Genomic DNA, 18,174 nt, shown 5'->3' on the forward strand with positions numbered 1-18,174 from the left:
TAATATGCCTCTTGTCTTTGTTCCTCCCCTCTTTCCTGCCTTTTGTTGTGCATTGACAGGTCAAATTTCTTGGATACAAATTTCTTCTATCTGGCCTGGTGCCTGTTGATCCAAAGCCCAGTTTATCAAACCTCTCACTTCCCCATCACATGCAATAAATCCCAAAAGCTCGCAGAGTCCCGTTAAAATGCCAGTTTTTTGAGACATAAAAGAAGCGAGACCATTATAGATTATTTTATAACTTTTCTTCCTATTAATCTTACAAAATTCTAAAAATAAAAATAATTGTGGTTGTGAGAAATTCAAAAGTCAAAAAGGTGTAGCAATTTCTTTGCATGAGAGTATTCAATTTTTATTACATTGCTCATGTTTTAACACTTTGCATCTTTTGATTCAATTAGATCAGTCATCCTCACTTATTGGGAACCTAATCAATCAGAAATTAGGGTCAACTCTGAGATTTTTCACTGTTTGCTTATGAATGTCTTTTATCTAAAACTGTAGTTTTCTGAGAGATTACAAAGGATAAAAAGAATCTCATTGTGTAAATATATAAGTCAGAAAAATATTAGTGAAGATATCCATCAACATCTGAATAAAATCAGGGAAAACATTTTTTTTTTCCACAAAAGCATGTTTAAAAAATCAGTAGAACATGGCGGTGGCAGAGTCATGCTGTGGGGTTTTCTTTTCACCTGCGGAAGTGGGATTTTTGTCAAGATGGATGAAACTTTTAACATTTACACAAGTCAGGCTTAAGTGAAATCTTGCAGGTGCCGTTCCTAATGGCTTCATCAGAGGGAAATTAGTATTTCAGAAAGAACCAATCAGATTTCAGAACTAAATCTGACCTGTCTGTAAGGTCACTTTAAAGGGTTGTAGACAAGAGTTGTGCTTACAGTCTGATAGATCTGGAAAGCCTTCGTTAGACAGAGCAAGAGAAGACCGCTATATTGAAATGTGACAAGTCGAAAGACATCAAATAGAGATAAAATCTCAGAAATTATTCAAAAAGAGTATTAGTTTATGCCATTAATAAGCTAAAATACTTAGGTGATGCTTTTCCTGATATTTTTTTAGTTCTTTATTCTCAGGCACTCCACCAGTTACTGGTGTGTCATTAAACGTCTGCACATGCAGTGCAAAAATATATATGATGAGATCCAAAGATACAAAGCAGCTGGTATTTGAATGCACACCCACAAGCTCCCACTTGTCTGCTGTCATCAGTGCTTCTTAAACAACTGCAGTTACAGCGGCACCCAGACAGTCCAAGTCAGACGGCATTAGCCGTGCTATAGTTTTGTGTCTAGCAGTGAAATTTAGAACAAGGTCAGAACCGAGGAGGATATTTACTCAGATAGGGGGCCTGGGAAAGTGAGAGTGACATGCAGGGATTACATTGCAAGGGGATGCGAAATGATATCTTGAAGAAAATGCTTTTCCGTCCCCCATTCTGGGCTTTTGTGTGTGTGTGCATATATGTGTGTGTGTGTGTGTGTGCGTATATATGTGTGTGTGCGTGCGCGTTTGCGTGTGCGTGTGTGTTTGTTCAAATGTTCTAACCAGGAAAGTAAACTGTTAGACGAAAATGAAAATTTTTTTAAAAAGAAAAAAAAAAGAATCTCCTGAACCCTTGTCCTTCCTCCTCAACCAGCGCGATAAAGACAAAGGGAGCTATTCAGTCATTTTTATCACTGTACAAATGATACAAAATATACAAAAAAAGAAATGTGCCAGTTGCTGGTGTAAACACACAGAAGGTTTTAGTGGATGACTGGTGCTGTGTGCTTCTGCATCAGTGAGCACTTTTTTTTTTTTTTGCACATTCTGAAGGCTGATCAGGCAAATGAAACCCTGAGGTTGCCATGACCCAACACTGCAGCTCTTTGGCACATTCGGTCTCCTCGGCCTTGAAACCCATCCGGGGAGAAAAACACAAGTCTTTCCTGTCTTTCTTTTTTTTTTTTTTTTACTAAACACTTGGAGCTCAGACACCCACAGACAGGTCTCAGAAACTTGGGAGGACAACTTTGTATGATTCAAGGCTTCGCATTAAATGGCTTCCCTGGAAAAGTCTCGTACTGCATTGTTTGTTGATTTGTTGGGCACTCTTCTGGCGGTTGCCATGGTGACTGCCTCCATTTTCTCTCTGTGGCTGCTCACATAAAGGACTGTGTCCTTGTCTCCATAATAGTTACAAATTGAATACTGCACTTTCCAAGGACTCATGTCACCAACTTACACCAAAGTGAAAGTTTATGCGTATGCGCGCCCGTGTTTGTGTGTCTTGAAGGGCAACAGGAAACAAGCTCACTTTGCTGCAAAATGTGTAGGATGCATGAGGGAAAGTGCTTTTGAGCGGTCTCCTTTCATAAATCAGAAGGAATAAAAGAACAAATACAAATATCACCTGCAGCACAGTGGAAGGATGCAGCAAAGTGCATGAAAGACGGAAACAAAGGAGGCGTTCGAGAATAATGTGGGGCGGCAACTGAGGGGACCCCACCCTAACACAAATAAGAGGTAAAATACATGTGATTTATCTTCATGAAAAGCACAATGTTTTATATAGATTATGTTCACACGTTCATCAAAACTGATTTGTCAGTGCTTTGCAGCATCTTTTAAACGAAAATCAAAGTTCTTGCAGAACAAACAGTGCTGCCATCAGCCGTAATGTTGGGGTAAAATTCATCAGTTCATAGCAGAAAAAGATAAACATGCAAAATGATGGTCAGCAGATGCCAGCGAAATAATATTGTGCAGATTTTTTATTTCTCTGTGTGAAGTATTCAGCCTGATGGGGTTTGTTTCTACCTGATTTGTACAGAAACTTTTGCCCATCGTTGTTTTTAAACTAGTTTGCGCTCAGTGATGGAGACCGTCTGTGAACATCAGTCTGAATGTATTTACACAGTATCTAAACTGATCCATTTTAACATGTTTTGACCTAAGCCACTCCTTTGTAGCTCTTGTTTGAAAATCACAGTAAAACAATGATTGGACTAAAGATGACTTTTGCTAAGACTGATCTAAAGACATAAATATGTGAAATTTCATTTGGGTTCCGATTTTGATCATTTATTTATTTATATTCCTTAGATTGTAGCATGTCAGTTCAACCTTTTGTATTGGATTATTTACATGTTAGTTCTGTTCTTGTTCTTCTCTGGTGTTTATTGTTCAGTTTTTCCAACTCCAGCTCTCACCAGCCACCCAATTCTGCAGTCTTGCTCAGCTGTTATCATTCACTTCTGACTAATCCTTCTGGTTATTGTCAGTCCCACATCTCCCTCAGAACATAAATGCATTGGTTCTCATTTGTCCTCTACTGATCTCTCCTCTTATCATTCCTGTTACACGTTCCTTTTTCTTTTTGTCTATTTCCAGCCTGTTCTCCTGTCTGTGTCATGAGCCATCTTGTAAGTTTCCTCTGTTTTATTCTGGTTATAAACGCTATCACATCATCTGCTGCCTCTGAGTTTTCCTACCTTAACAGCACCATGCCAACATGATTGCCTTTGCTCATGTTTAGGTTGACTAGTTCTACGCTCACACTTTTTAGAAACTCTTATCCACAAAAAAACAAAAATAAAACATCAGTTTTCCAAACGCAAACCCATTTTAATCATTTGTGACAGTATTTATCCAAAAGTTAAATCCTGGCCTCACAGTTTCATCATTGGGTGTTAGATGTGGGCCAATCACAGTTTGAATACCAGCTCAATGACACGCAGCTCCGCTCTGTGAACAAACACAGTGGAGCTCATTGTTTACCTCAGCTGTGGTCCTCTCACTGAGTGTGGGTAAACAGCACATGTAATACACGCCTGTGATAGGACGGCTCAGCATCTGTTTGTCTTTGCTCTTGTTACGCCGCTCAAGGTTGGTTTATATATGCGCAAGGTCGCCCTAATTACAAAAAACAAAATAACAGATATGCAACTTTTTAGGTCAAACACAAGAGAGGCTGCTGTTCTAGAGTGACAGGAACGTGTCTGGATACATGGATTTAGAGCGCAATGAAAAAGGCAACACCACTGACAGATTGCTTTTGATTTTTTTAAATCAGACTTTAAATGTTCAAGAGTTTATGTTAACAGGCAATAGAGGAATTTTGACTATTCTTTGTTTTGTCTTTTTTTTTAAGTAATGGACTTTGTTCTGTCAATTCCACCTAGTTTTCTTCTAGCATCATTTTCACCGTCAAAATGATGGAGTTTTTTGTGAAATTCTGGGTTAGCTTTACAACAAACGTACCGGGTAACACTAAAACATTTGATTTTTGTAAAGGTTTCTTTAATAAGTTCCTGGATGAGTCATCAGTGCAATCTAGAATTAAACCAGCCAGTTTTAGCGTTGTTCCATGTTTTCTCCATTGTGGATAAAGGTTTTCACTGGAGTGGTGCAGATGACTGAGATGACTTTGTAAGGCTTTCCGGATAGACTGAGGTCAGTGACTTTGTTTCTCGTCTGCTCTTTGATTTCTTTAGATTGAGGTATGTGCTGCTTTTGAAATCGTCATTGCTGCTTTATGTTGTCAGAGAAAGTCGACTTAAGTGATGTCTTGATTCTAGACGTATGGTTGTAAACTAGGTCTGGCTGCGAGTGACTGAAACCGAATAGAAGAAAAGCGGTTTTTCACTTTTCTTAGATAACTTTTTCACAAATGGCCAGGTTGGTTTGGATTTGTTTTTTGCCCCCAAAAATGAAATAATCTTTTGAGAATGGATTTTTGTATTTACTCAGGTTTTCTTAGTCTAATATTAAATTCTGTTTGATGATCTCAAAAACTTTACAGTTTTTTCTTTTTGTAGGTTTGAGGTTTACATTTGAATTATACAACAAAACTCTGATCATTATCACCTCCACTTCCCTTGAATCATCCAAAAAAAAAAAAAAAAACAGCACTGACAATAAGCTAAAATAAGCCAAGGACACAGCATTTTGTAAACTTCACAAATGAGATATTCTTTCCTTGGAATCTGGAGGGCAATTCACATCTGATTTCTTGGCAACTATGATAATTATTATCATCGTCCTCATTATTATTCTGTCGATAAAACAGAATAATAATGAAACCAAGAAACTTTCAAACTAAACACTTGCAATAACTCCTTTCAGCTCACACCTTCAGGAGCTTCTGGTTATCAAGGACTCTCTTCCTGTGCTGTTGGTGCAAAGAAAAAGAGCTTTTATTTTAAATTAAATCCAGTGCTTCAATTTGAAATAAGAAAATAAGTAAAATGTATTCTTTTAAGCGCTCCTCACAGACAAAACCATAACAAAGCTCTGTACAGAATAATAAATTGCTCAGGTCCCACAGTAGTTAATCAAAATAAACAGATAAGCGCAAATGCAAGTTAGATTCTTAATAAGAGTTTCACCAACAAGATGAATAAAATGTGTTTTATAATAGCACGTAGAAAAAAAAGAGAAGTCTACACCTGAAGAGTGGATACTTTTCGTCTTGCAACAAATGATTGTCTCCTTCTTAGGAGAGACGATAAAGTAAATTCCAGTTAGGTGGATACAAGGAGAGACGAGTCACGGTGACATCTCTCTGGGGCATGGTGCCCTGGAAACCGCTCTGTCAGGCTGATTCAGGCATGGGAGTGTTGAGATGCTGCAGGCCTCCTGGCAACCAGCTGCCACTGGAAAAACCCGCAACATAACTTCTCTCTTTCCTATTTGTGTAAATATTCAGCACAAAGTAGAAATTCACAGGGTTTTTTTTTCCATTCGACTTCAGTATTTTGTCAAAATCAAATAATTAGGCAAAATATGTTTTGTTTTAAGGATGATTTATATGTTTAGCATTATTTGTTACACAAGTTTTGAATTTGTCCCATTTCCATTAAATAAAATGTCATCTGAATCTTCACTTAGTGACAAAAATTCTTACTGACAGCTTTTGCTGTGATCTAAGTAATTTAATTGTTAAATCTACAATTCAAGCAGAATATTAGAGAGCAAAACCTAAATTATTAACATTATTTGTGGTGCATGGACTTAACAAAACATGCAGGAATGCAAATGGCTTTTAATCCACGTTTCACTTTTTGCAGAAACCCATGTTGTTTTCTTACTTGTCTTCAAGGGTTTGCAATTGCAATGCATTTCGTCTATTGGAGATACTAAAACAAAATTTTTTAAATCATTATAAGTTCTTACTTTATTGTAGAATTCTCAAAATATTTTCAGACGCCCACATCACACACAGCACTCTGGCGCTCTTGGATCAAAGACATGTTTTGTTAAAAACCTTAGAGAAGCAATTGCATTTTATATTTTTCTACTCTGACCCCAATCTAAACCTTTCAAGGTCTTGACCTGAGCAGGCCTTTGGTGTTGATCTGAATCTGCATGCCTGTACAACCAAAAAGAGACTTCACAACTTCAATTTACACGAGAAGTATTCCAGGAGAAAACCTTTGATTTCTAGGACTGGAAATTGTCGCAAAAGACGTTGACAAAACCAGGAATATTTTTTGGGACAAAAACGTCAAAGGTTTTGGAGACAGGGACTAAGAATGGAAGATTGCAAAGTGATCCAGATGCTGTTAATATGGAGGAAAAACGAATAAGTGAAAGAGTGCATGGGTTCGAAAGGGTGAAGCAAGGACGTGGGGAAAGGTAGGGAAGAGAAACTAAAGTTAAATGACTGAGGAAATGGAGATAAGGAATTAAAGAAAAAGGTACGAGGGAGATAACAATGAAAAATGAAGGGCGAAGGGTAGAGAAAGAGCACAACAAACAGCACTCAACAGGAGATCAGAGTATAAATAGACAGCTGGGATTAAGGTGTGGTTGAGGTGTGGCCCTGCCTCAAAAATCTAAATTAACACAATTATTAAGTTCTATTTACATCACTCCAAAAGTGTGTTTTTTTTCTTGCTAAATTTAAACGTAGGTGAAAGCACTTAAACTTGAACTTGAACATTCTCTCTGTCACAGGGACAATTCCTCCTCATCATTACCCATGACCTGCTTCTCACTCCATCATTCGATTTGTAGCGAACCTAACGGCGTCGACACAAAGCAATACATATTGCAGTGAAATTTAGAGAAAATTGCCAGGTTTATTCCAGAACAATGCAGAGCAGAATGTAAAGTGCCATTAACAGTAAAAAAAAAAAAAAGAAGAAGAAAAAAGTGAAAGAAGCAGCATCGATGTGGGACGCTGGAGTTGTGTTGTCCTTGTTGTGGATATGTGGTGGGGAGCATATGCCACTGGGATGTGAGCTAATTAGCCAAGGTTGAGTGGGACCGAAGGGTTGGGGGTGGGTAGGTTGACATGTAGGAGGGTGGAAGCACAGAGAGGCTCACCAAGGTCAAATCCACGAGACTACAAGTGCTACCAAATACAAGCAGTGCTTCACTCCCTCAGCAACACCCTGAGGATTTCTCTGCATTCAGTTTGTGAGCCTCAGCTCACCAACACTCTCCTTCACTCTGGTTATCTCCTCGTAACATGGCCTGTCCTCACTGATCCATTCATCTTAAGCAGCCATGTCACTCTGTGACACAGTGCACCTGTTTTGTATGTATGACCTGCACCGGAAACACAGCAAAGACATGTATGCATTAATGCATGCTGGGTGATGTGATGCATGGCGCGCAGAAATATGAAGAAGTCGCGGAGCAATAATTTATGTCGCCCCAATCTCATTGTTTGTTGGTCGCTCAATAAATACTGTATGAATATTTTTGCCTTACAGCATATCGAGGACAGGGTCATGTTTGCATAAGGAGGTAAATTATGACACCAATAACAATGTCGGCATGCTGGGAGGAGGGCGAGGGAGGAAGAACCAGAGAGAGCAAACATGAAGGGGAAACAGATAATGTAGGGGAGGAGATGTGGGTTGCCAAGATAAATGCTTTGAGAAATGTTTATCTGTAACAACGTAGTCGAATTCGGAGGGTCATGCAAGATTTTGCCGAATAAAATCAGTGAAAAACTTTAAAACTGTAATTTGCAAAAGTGTGTTATCACAATATTCTTTGCTGTAAAGTCAATGTATCCAGTCACAATGCCTGTTAAATAACTATTAAGTGTATTTTTGGTAACTTAAAAACATATTTTGAGAAAATTATTCATATGTTGTCGGTCACATTAAGTCATAATCTGTTTAGAACTGCAATACAAATATAAAAAACATATTTAACTCTATTTCGATCAAAAATATGGACAGACAGTCAGAAAAATACAGAAACAGTGGCCCTCTTCATCTATTGGCTTGCCTAAGCATTTATCAGCTTATGTGCAGTGGCATCAGTACTTTGCCTAAGTCCCTACAAAGGAGGCTAAAGCCAAAAAAGAGCATCTGTCATGTGGACACAACTCCAGAAGCTTTTTTCATGATCAGTTAAATCATTGCTCTGTTTGGATTGGGCTGTTTTGTTCACAGAAGCTTATAATTATTAATTATTGATACAGGTAATGGAGGTTGGAGGTGGTGCACAGGAACTTGAAATGCTTTATCTTTTCTATCCTCTGTTCATGTTTCATGCAAGAAAATCAGTGGTGGCTCACTCTAACGAATCTGGATTTGGACAAACCAGTGCCCTAATTGAGTCATGTACTGCATGTAAAATGTTATGTGCTTCTCTTTTAAGTCAACTTCACTTTAAGACTTCTGTGGTTTTCCTATAAGCAGCCCTGGGCTTCCCAGATTTGACCTGGCTTCAAATGTCTGGCATTCGGTGATTGAAATCTCTGCCTCGCATTTTAAAGAGCTGGTTAAATCACCAAAGTAACTACGACTGCAATCTGCCTCACGAGGCTCCTTGTGCAGGCTCAAAAGATCCTACCATAATCACAGCACACATCAAACCTTGAAAAATGTATTTTCATTTGTGAATAGTACGATAGCTTTGGGAAGATTTGGAAGATCACACTCCAGTCATATCCATTCATGCTATTTGACAATTAGCAGTGTGGACCGTTCTGGCAACACATATCTTGTTCGACTAAATGGGAGGGTTGAGAGTTGTCTACGATAACAACAAATATGTATTTGAAAGTACGTCAGACTTCATTTTTATAAAAGGTATCCTTGACTCTTTTGTAATAAGAACTGCTTTCCAATTATGTTGTCGACTTTTTTACCGTTTCAAGTTTATACATTAACCTTGCTAAACTAAAAAAAAATAAATCTTTTGCACATCATGCTGCCTCTTCGGCACAATTCATTTTTACCAGTAAATCTTCTCCTCTCTTTTCAGGGTGCTTTTCCTATACATGTTTGCTTTTGCCAAGGCCAAGACCTTCATTAAAAGCCTGCAAAAGTTGTACTTCCTGTTTACTGGCAGAAATGTTTCACTCAGACACTTAAAAAAAAAACATCATACTGAACACAGACCAGCCTGGAAATTAAAACCCACAGACAGACAGAGTGGTTTAGTTTTAGAGCCAAAATAAATCCCTCTACATGGTTAACATAAATACAGTTTGGCTTGTTCCACTAATGACAAAACTGAACATTACCAGAAGTTAGCTTATTTTGTATCAAAGGTATAAAGCACTACAACATCAAAACATTACATTTTTTTTCTACTTATAGCTTTCCTTTAGTCATTACTTATTTTACATCATCATTTAAAATGTGTGAAATAAATGAAAATAAAAGAAGAGACTCCCACACACAGATTTAGACTATGCAAATGTATATGTGTGTTTGCGTGCGTGCATGTGATGCTTTGCTTTTTTTACATTGTTGTTTGATTTTCCATTTGAAGCAAAAAGGAATGTGAGCTTTTATTGCTTTCATTGTCCTTATATATTTCTGCATTGCCTCTTCAATAAACTAGCCATCTCTACTGGGTCTACATAGACTGGACTTCATTACCCCTCCCTTTATTTTCTTCAAGGCTAAGATGAAATGCGGCATCTGATTCCCTCTACAAGCATTTTTAAGCATTAATAGGAAAGTTAAAGAGTGATCAGAAAAAAATATATATATTTATATAAGATTTATTCAATTTACTTTCAGATTTCCTAAAGTATTTCTTAATTTACTTGGAATGAAGTGAATTGAGTTGAGTTGAATTAACAAAATATTTCTCCTTCTATGTAAAGCTTGCATTTCTAAAAGTGAATAAGTTCTATGCGAAAAAAAAATCAGGTAAATAAAAGCTGTTTATACAGACTGCGCACATAATACACTCAATTAGGACACAAGGCTTTTCTTCCTAATGAGTCAGGGCAACTATGGTGCTCAAAAAAAGGTAAGTACTAGCAATGACAGACCTTGTGTTCCTTCATTGATTTAAACTAGATTTAATTAACCAAACAAAGGGGGGGGAAATTACTCTGATACTTTTGAATCTCAAATCCCAGCTTCTCTTTGCTGTCTTTCTCTTTGAATAACTTTTTTCGTGCTGTGTTGTATTGTTAACCAGAGTGCAGAACTTCACACAGTGGAGAATAAGTTTTTATTCCAATCAGCGTTGTTCATTGTCTGCTGCTTTCTGTGGAATTTCAAAGGAGTTGGAGAGAACAGCGGAAGAATTGGTGAGAGTGAGTAAATTGACGTGATTGAGCGACACAACAAATCTTGTGCAAAACAAACGCAAAAACCAACTATCCATTTTCACAGAAACGTATTTGCTGCTGACATAACGATGGAAAACTTAAGTATCTTGCTCTTATTTTTCAGGTTTTATTTACCTGGTTATGTAGTTTGTGCTGCAGTCTTTAGCTACTGACGTTTCTATGGCTTATGAAATATTGAGCTTTTTGTGATCATCTTGAATGTAAAGATGGGAGGCATAATATGACTGCCCTTTATCACATCTGATAAGAGCTGGAGCTGGTCTTTAAGAAGCTGGACCCTCTCTGGTGTGATGTATAAGATCATAGAGTAGGCAGCCCCAGTCATTGTTGACTCATGGTTGCTAAAAACTTCACTAGACCGACTGTTTTAAGTGACATAATGGACCCGCCAAAACTGGCAGCCCAGAGAAGAAGCCGGACTAGTTACAGGTAGCAACTGCGACATTATTCACAAAGTGAGTTAACTGTAAACTGACTGTACATTATTATTTTGTTTGCTTTGACTGAAAGTGACTTTAATTCTAAGAGTAAATCTGCACGAGATGTTATTCAAGCTAAGCTACAATATTTTGTTTAAATATAATTTACAGAGGGTCTCTTTTGCAGAAAATTAAATGAGATAAAATAATAATAAACTCAAACTTTGCAGTGAAGACTACATGCTTCTTTCACTAAAATATGTAATATTTTTATATTTCTTTTTCAGTAAGGTCCATGTGAATGAAACTGATATTCTTTTTCCCATCCTGCTGCATCCACATTCATACGGCTGCAGTGTGCTGTGATATATAGTCAAACACAAACACATTATGTTTCCCAGCTCCTTGAGAGCACAGATCCTGCCGCTCCGCTGTCTCTCAAGGTCTCTCTCCGTCTGCTCCGGCTGCACCAAGGTCAGCCGCTCCGCTGCAGGCTCCCTGCAACCTTGAGAGGCTAACTGACCGGGAAATGTGCGTTCTCCTGTTCCACCACCTATGTGTCTTAGTGTCAATCAGTAAGATACAGAACGGGGCTGTCGTTAAATGTTCCGGCGCGCTGCCACTGGGACATTAGGTCACTCTAGTAGATTTAATCTGAAAACAAAGGACGTTCACTCAAGGCCAGGCATGGAAAACAGGAGAAAAGCGACAGCTTCTGAGCAAATGTAAATCCCATCAAGTGGCTTCGAGCCTGCGAAACGTGGCCTAGAGGGAAGTGTTTCTTTGACTTGCACATTTCCATCTTTTCTAAAAAACATTAAACATTGATACACACATTTGTATGTATTAATGCCTAATAAAGTAAGAAGTGTAAAAGATCAGGTTTGAAATCTGTCAGGGTTTTTCTGTTTTCACAGTCAGAACGCATGACCAATGTAATCTGCAAGCCCACAGAGTGAAAGCTTTTCTAATTTAAATCAAATCACAGAGTTGTACCTGAATTAAAGTCACAATAGTGAGAGAGTATCCAGGCCTTGGTTTTGATGTAAAATCTCACGGCCTTGCCTCTGCTGCCCTCTGTGTTAAAAAGTCTTTGTGACAAGGAAATTGCTTTATGAACTGATGAAAGACACTCCAGTGTTTTGGCCTCCCTTCTAGTTTCACTGCTAAGATGATTAGAGAGATTTTTTTTTTGTCTATGGATCATTCCACCTTGCCTTTTATATTATCAGTCTCTGTCCTTGCTCTTCTGTCACAGCCTCTCCTTTGCCACTTGGCGAAGGGTTTTTGTTATTTGAAGGAACAGCTACTGAAATGCTAATCATTTTCGGACCTTTGCTTCTGACCTGTCTTTAGTTTACATAAACAACTTGTTGAGAATGAAACTCCTTTGAATAGAATTGGCTGCATTTGCCAACCCTGAGTGAAGTTGGGGTTTAGTGAATAAATGGAGGGAGAAACTCTGCTGCATGCAGCGTTACCTTCAGCCCTTTTAAACAATTCTGGTAAACAGCCTGCGCTGGAACAACAGGTCTGCTTTTCATTTGCCCAAGGCCTGCGGAAATCAGTTTATTTGAATGTGCTCGGTTTGGCATTGGGTGAATCATATTTATATCTGAACATGTGTGTTTAGATCTGTAAGGACTTTTACCTGGAATGCTCAATCCGGATGGAAGCAGAAATACCAAACATGTGTCTTTGCAGCCTTGAGACTTCACACGGCTCAGACTGTGCAGCGCTCAGCTCGGTAAACAGAGTTTCCTCCTGCGGGCTTTTTGTTTGGACAGGAAACAAGGAAGCTGATCAAACACCAACTCCAGAAGGCCACGGCCAAATCGAGTTGGAATAGGGTTGCAAGTCCCTCAAAAGCACTTTAAACATAGTTGGGAGGAGTAAATGTCACTTTAATGCGCAGATGTGCTGGCTTGCCGCCCCACTGAGAGTCTCATTTGTGCAATTTGTGCAACGTTTTCCCCAGATATGTTCCCACGCCTTAGATATTGCCAATCTCGAATGTGTGCCAGTATCACAAACACTGTGAAACTCTGGCTGATCTTGACTGCCTGCATGCTCCAGATTTACTGCCCAGTCCAGATGACATCATAGTCTCTGAGTAGACGGCGACAGGAGATAAGGAGTGCACGGCGGCTGATAGAGGAGGAGGAATAAAAGACGCAGAAGAAGCAGAGGGTGTTTGTCTTAGCCATGACAAACTTAATGAGTAAGGTGATAATGCTCCCCCCTTGTGACTGTTTATTAAACTGCAGGATTTACTGGGAAGTCATGAGCGAGTCAAAGTCTATGGAAAATAAGAAAGCTCTGAAAAAATGTTTGGTAAACTTCCTTAATCTAAGTAGACAGTCATAAAGACACAAATGGATAGAGATGGATACATTTTAAAAATATTTTTGAGTCCTGACTCCATAAAAAGCATATTAATGTCAGAAATGAATCACACAGAGGATCAGATAGTATTTTAGCACAACTCAAGCAAATAGTGATGTTCTTGATAAGCTATCACTCAAACGTTTTACTTACCTCGCAGCTGAAACTACTGATTTTTTTTAAGCTGTGCATAATAATAAATAATCTGTTCAAACAAAACATATTAGACTGGTTGTGCATTGACCAACTTTTTGTTTTAATGTTCATGAAAAGTCAGTAATCCTCCACAAAGCTGTTTTTATTTTCTCCTTTTAAAACTATCATGACTTTTATTGAGGCAATTTTCAAACAAACCAGCTAGAAATCAGGCAATGATAAACCGAAAAAAAATAAAAATAAAGTAAAATATTGAAAATTAAAGATCCCCCGTTTGGATTTCATTGTTTCTTTAATCTGCGGTTCAGATCAGAAACTTTCTGCTTGTTGTTGTGATTAATCTTTGTCTCATCTGACCATAAAAATGTTTTCTGGGAGGCATTTGGCTTGTCTATATGGGAAACAGCACATTAAGTCAACTTTAAAGGTATTTATAGATGAACAGGTTTTTATTAATAGCCTTCATGTATATGTTTGTATCTATGTGAACTTGGAAAATCTACAATAAATGTAAACTTGAGCAGCAAATTCATGTTTTTTTTAAATCAACTTACTTGCTGTATCCTCAGTCACGAGAGAGAAAAAAGTTACATTTTATAATAAAATCCCAAAAATGAATGTTGATTCCAATAATTAGTATTTATAATTTTTTTTCTCAGAGCTTTATTATTATCAAACCATCAGATTTATGTTGTAAGAAAATAAAGTGCAGTTACGATGCTTTCTGGACGCCTCCATGGTGTTCCTGGCACATCCCACCAATACGAGACCCAGACACTGATCCAGAGCAGGATTATGTTTCCCACCTGGCCAGGAAACACCAAGGGGTTTCCCCAGAGGAACTGCCCCAAGTGAGAGAGAGGGAGGGAAGTCTGGGCCTCTCTGCTTAATCTGCAACTTGAGTCTTTATTAAGCAAAGGATCATGGATGCAATCAAACTCATAAAAACAATCATTAGGCAAAAAAAGAAGAGAGAAGTGTTTGCAAGGCATAGGGACCACAAATGCCACTGAATAAATCAGTGAATGCTTGAGACCCCTGATCTAAAAGCCCTTATAACTTCTATTTTGGAAGTTCAAACAGCAAAGATACCTTCACATAAATGAATGTGCACAGTGGAAACCATCTTGGCACCACTCTCAGAGGTACAGCCAATCAGCCCCAAGGAAAATATTGGCGTTTCTGGATTGGCAACTTTGCAGACTCCAGGTGAAAGCGTGTCACGTAGCTTTGGGAGCACAGGGAGAACCGGAGAACATGCAAACTCCATGCAGAAAGACCCTGGGAATCAAACCCAGGATCTTGCTATTGACTGGTCATAAAACTGAATACATGGCTTTAAGTAATTAGTTGGACATGAGAGTGGAGGCTATGTTTAGCTTTACTTCACCTCACATTGCTTCGTTTTACAGTTTGACTATGTTAAACAGTTGCAGCTTTAATTGAAGGTGGGGTGTTACATGTTGTGTTGATCAGTTTGTTTTCTAAAGGAAAAAAGGGGAAACTCCAGTTTTAGTTTTCATTTCCTGTTTATTGACAGTTAGAAAGACAAAAGCAACACATGGAAAGCTGCTTATCTACGTCTATTCTAGGTTTTCACTCTCCAGAATAGCAATAATCAAACTTAGTTGTAAAGGAGAACAGAAAGGCAGCTTTTTAGCTTTGTGGTTATTCTTGTGTGCTCTCTGTGAGCTGCTCCCCGGTTGAAATCTGCAGGCAAGGCGTGCTGATCTCACCCGACTGCAGGTCGCTGGCCACCCTCAGCAAGCAGCTCAGAATCATGTCCTTGGCCAGACCGGCCTCCAGGTTTCCCTCCCGGCTGAGCTGTTGGGTGATCTGGTCAATGCTGGACAGAACAAGCTCTGAGCCCAGCAATGGGCAAATGGCACCGTCATCTGGACCGGGAGCTCCCTCCCTCGCCATGTTCTCCATCATGTACTGCTGGTACAGATCCAAGAGCTTCTGCTCCAGGTAATGATTCAGAAGGGAATTGGAGAAGGGACCCTCGCGACCCTGAAACAAGAAGCTGCGATCGTGGCCGCTCGCCTGTCTCCAGTGGTTGGATCCCCTCCTGAGCAGATTCTGCAGACCTCGCTGTCCTGGAGGAGAGTCCTCCACTGCAGGTGGGACATCGCAGGACTGTAAGAACGGCCTCACAGCCTGTGCTTCAGCACATACCCTCAAATCGGCGTCGTTGGCTGACAGAGGCAACACCTGCTCCCCTCCGATGTGGAGGTCGCTGTAGTTTTCATAGATGGTCTGGCAGAAGGAGGGAATCACGAGGGCGGTGTTACCCCCATCAGGGTGAGGTTGGGCAGGAATTTCCATGTCTGCAGATATTTGCCTCCCAACATAGACTCCCTGGAGATATGATGAGGTTGAAAGGGGAGAGATGTACAGGTCGACTGAAGCCTTCAGGCTTTCCGTGTCTCCCGTTTCCTTGAAGGAGCTGTAGGAAACGAGCGGAGCGGGGTCGGAGGTTAGGGAGGTTCTAGGTCGCCCACCAGCACAATGGGAAGTCTGAGGAGGAGGTGGCGAGTCCGTCTCCTCCATCTCACCGTAGGTCATGCTCAGCAGTCTCCCTTCACACAACATCACTGGAAAAAAATTACAAATACTCTGAGATGGTAGCAAAAAACCTCAACCTTTTATCAGCAGTGTATTTTGAATAAGTCTGAGATTCAGCACAACTAAAGGAAAACGTTCAGCATCTGCTGTGTCTTCATAATGCTCCGTGAATCTTTTTTACATCAGATCACGCTTTAACCAGAAGCTTTTCTGTAATGTCCTGGATGGAGAGTCACAGTGACCACCACACAGATCAGGGACAAAGCCATAGAGGAGATTAAGAGAGACGTAAGTAGTTTTGTGAAACTTCAGACAGGTCTGGATATAAAGACCCCTGTAGGCCGAGGATGAGAAGACGAAAGACATGAGAAAACCAGAGAGAAAACACTTTCCAACGCGAATAAATAGATGTTTTTCTGTCTAATCAGAAGGAAAGAACGCTACGTGAGTTATTTGCTCCTCTTCCACCTGCCGCCTCCTCTCACTCTGTCTGCAGCAGATGCTGCGTCAGTAACATTTCACACAGTGTTGTCTGGTTTGTCTGTTCAGTGTTTTGTTCACCTTGATGTTGCAGATGTAGAAGAAACTGAAATATAAGTAAGCTAGTGCAACCAGTGAGAGAGGAGACCTGTTATAGGGTTAGGTTGCTAAGTCTGCCCTGGTTAGTTTTTTGGGTTTTTTTGGGTTTTTTTAATTAGCAGCAGCAAAAAATGTTTTATCGGTTTGGTCTCGGTCTCCGTCCCGCCTCATTCGCAGTCTTGATTTCTGATTAGGGACTCAATAGGAAAACATCCGAATAGTAAAACATGGTGGAGGCACCATCATGCATGGGGAAATTTAATGAAATATTTTTCATTAAAGGACGCTAAATACATGGCACAGTACAGATTTTTATATGCAAAAATTTAGAAAACAATCCACCTAATAATTACGCACTACTCTGTGTTTGACCAGTCACATAAAAATGCAATAAAATGGAAAAAAGTTCATTTGTACCATGATAAAATTTGACTCTTACACACTGAACTTTGGAATACATTTCCAATGGAATACATTTCTGATTTAAATATATTAAATATACTTATGTGAAAAGCCCATTCACAGAAATATAAATAAATCATCATTGCTCCAGCAGAGTCAATCTTTAACCTTTGAAATGTTAAAGATAAAATGAGTAAAATGTCAAAAATAGCAGCAAAAATATCAGAATCATACATCTTCCTACCTTGTACCAGAATCAAACTTCCACTCTGGAAATGTGCTTTAGCTTTTTAATCCTAGATGATGATGCACTTTTTTTTTTCCTTGAATCATGCAGCAGGTTTTTAAAATTTCAGATCTTTACAAAATAGGTTTTGGACATTTCTATAAACTTAATGTTCTTCCCAGTCAGTGTAATTAAGTCTGCATGTATGTGAATGTTGTTTTATACAATTTGTTAGACGGAAGTGGGACGGCTCGCATCTTTCTCTCACTTCTGGAAATCTGGCTTTAGCGCAACTCTCAATTCAGTATCTTTCTAAATCATGCAGGCTTAACATTGATGGCCCACGATGCTCTTTAATAGCTTCTTGTTGTTTTCTATTTATGATTTGTGTTCCTATATGCATTTGGTTTTGCATCGCCAAAAGTTAAAGCTTCTGTCAAAGAAATCAACAAACATATGAGCCGTGAGAAGAAACCACAGATGTTCTGTTCCTATTCAAAGGAAACAGGTGTTTAAAAGCAGAAGAAAGACTAATTTAACACATATTATCACGAAGTGAGAGCTGGGGGACATTAATTCCTCTTTTCGTTTTTCTAAAAAGGCAGCTAAAGGTTCCAAGGTAAATCTAGATGTTTGGTTTTTGCAGCTTGTAGCATCATCTTAAAATTCTTTGAAATTCAGAGGTTCAACGTTTCCTTCTCTATTAACGCTGCTTACTAACGCGTTTATGTTATCATGACATCCAGCAACATGATCAAATATTGAATGGTTTTCCAATACTCTGGCAATGGTGCTGAAGTTCCAGCATATTTGAGTTTCAGGGGGACCCGGTTTGAAAACAGCTCGTCTCATCCAGCGGAGAAAGTTTGTGTCAG

General features: G+C 39.1%; 1 protein-coding gene across 1 annotated transcript; it reads right to left on the minus strand.

Moving 5' to 3' along the window:
* Positions 1 to 15,054: 15,054 nt before the first annotated feature.
* LOC129361361 (TLR adapter interacting with SLC15A4 on the lysosome) lies at positions 15,055 to 17,469 on the minus strand. Its single transcript, XM_055032170.1, has 2 exons — positions 17,318 to 17,469; positions 15,055 to 16,121 (listed from the first exon to the last, which is right to left on the minus strand). The coding sequence occupies exon 2, from the start codon at positions 16,117 to 16,119 to the stop codon at positions 15,193 to 15,195; it is 927 nt and encodes a 308-aa protein (XP_054888145.1). The 5' UTR covers positions 16,120 to 16,121; positions 17,318 to 17,469; the 3' UTR covers positions 15,055 to 15,192.
* Between the last annotated feature and the right edge of the window lie 705 nt (positions 17,470 to 18,174).

Source organism: Poeciliopsis prolifica, unplaced genomic scaffold (assembly GCF_027474105.1).
Source record: "Poeciliopsis prolifica strain line A6 unplaced genomic scaffold, Auburn_PproV2 SCAFFOLD007, whole genome shotgun sequence".
NCBI classification, from domain to species: Eukaryota; Metazoa; Chordata; class Actinopteri; order Cyprinodontiformes; family Poeciliidae; genus Poeciliopsis; species Poeciliopsis prolifica.

Bases quoted from the DNA above. Each gene is read 5' to 3' on its own strand.
- LOC129361361 (XM_055032170.1), bottom strand. From the start codon at position 16,119: ATGTTGTGTGAAGGGAGACTGCTGAGCATGACCTACGGTGAGATGGAG.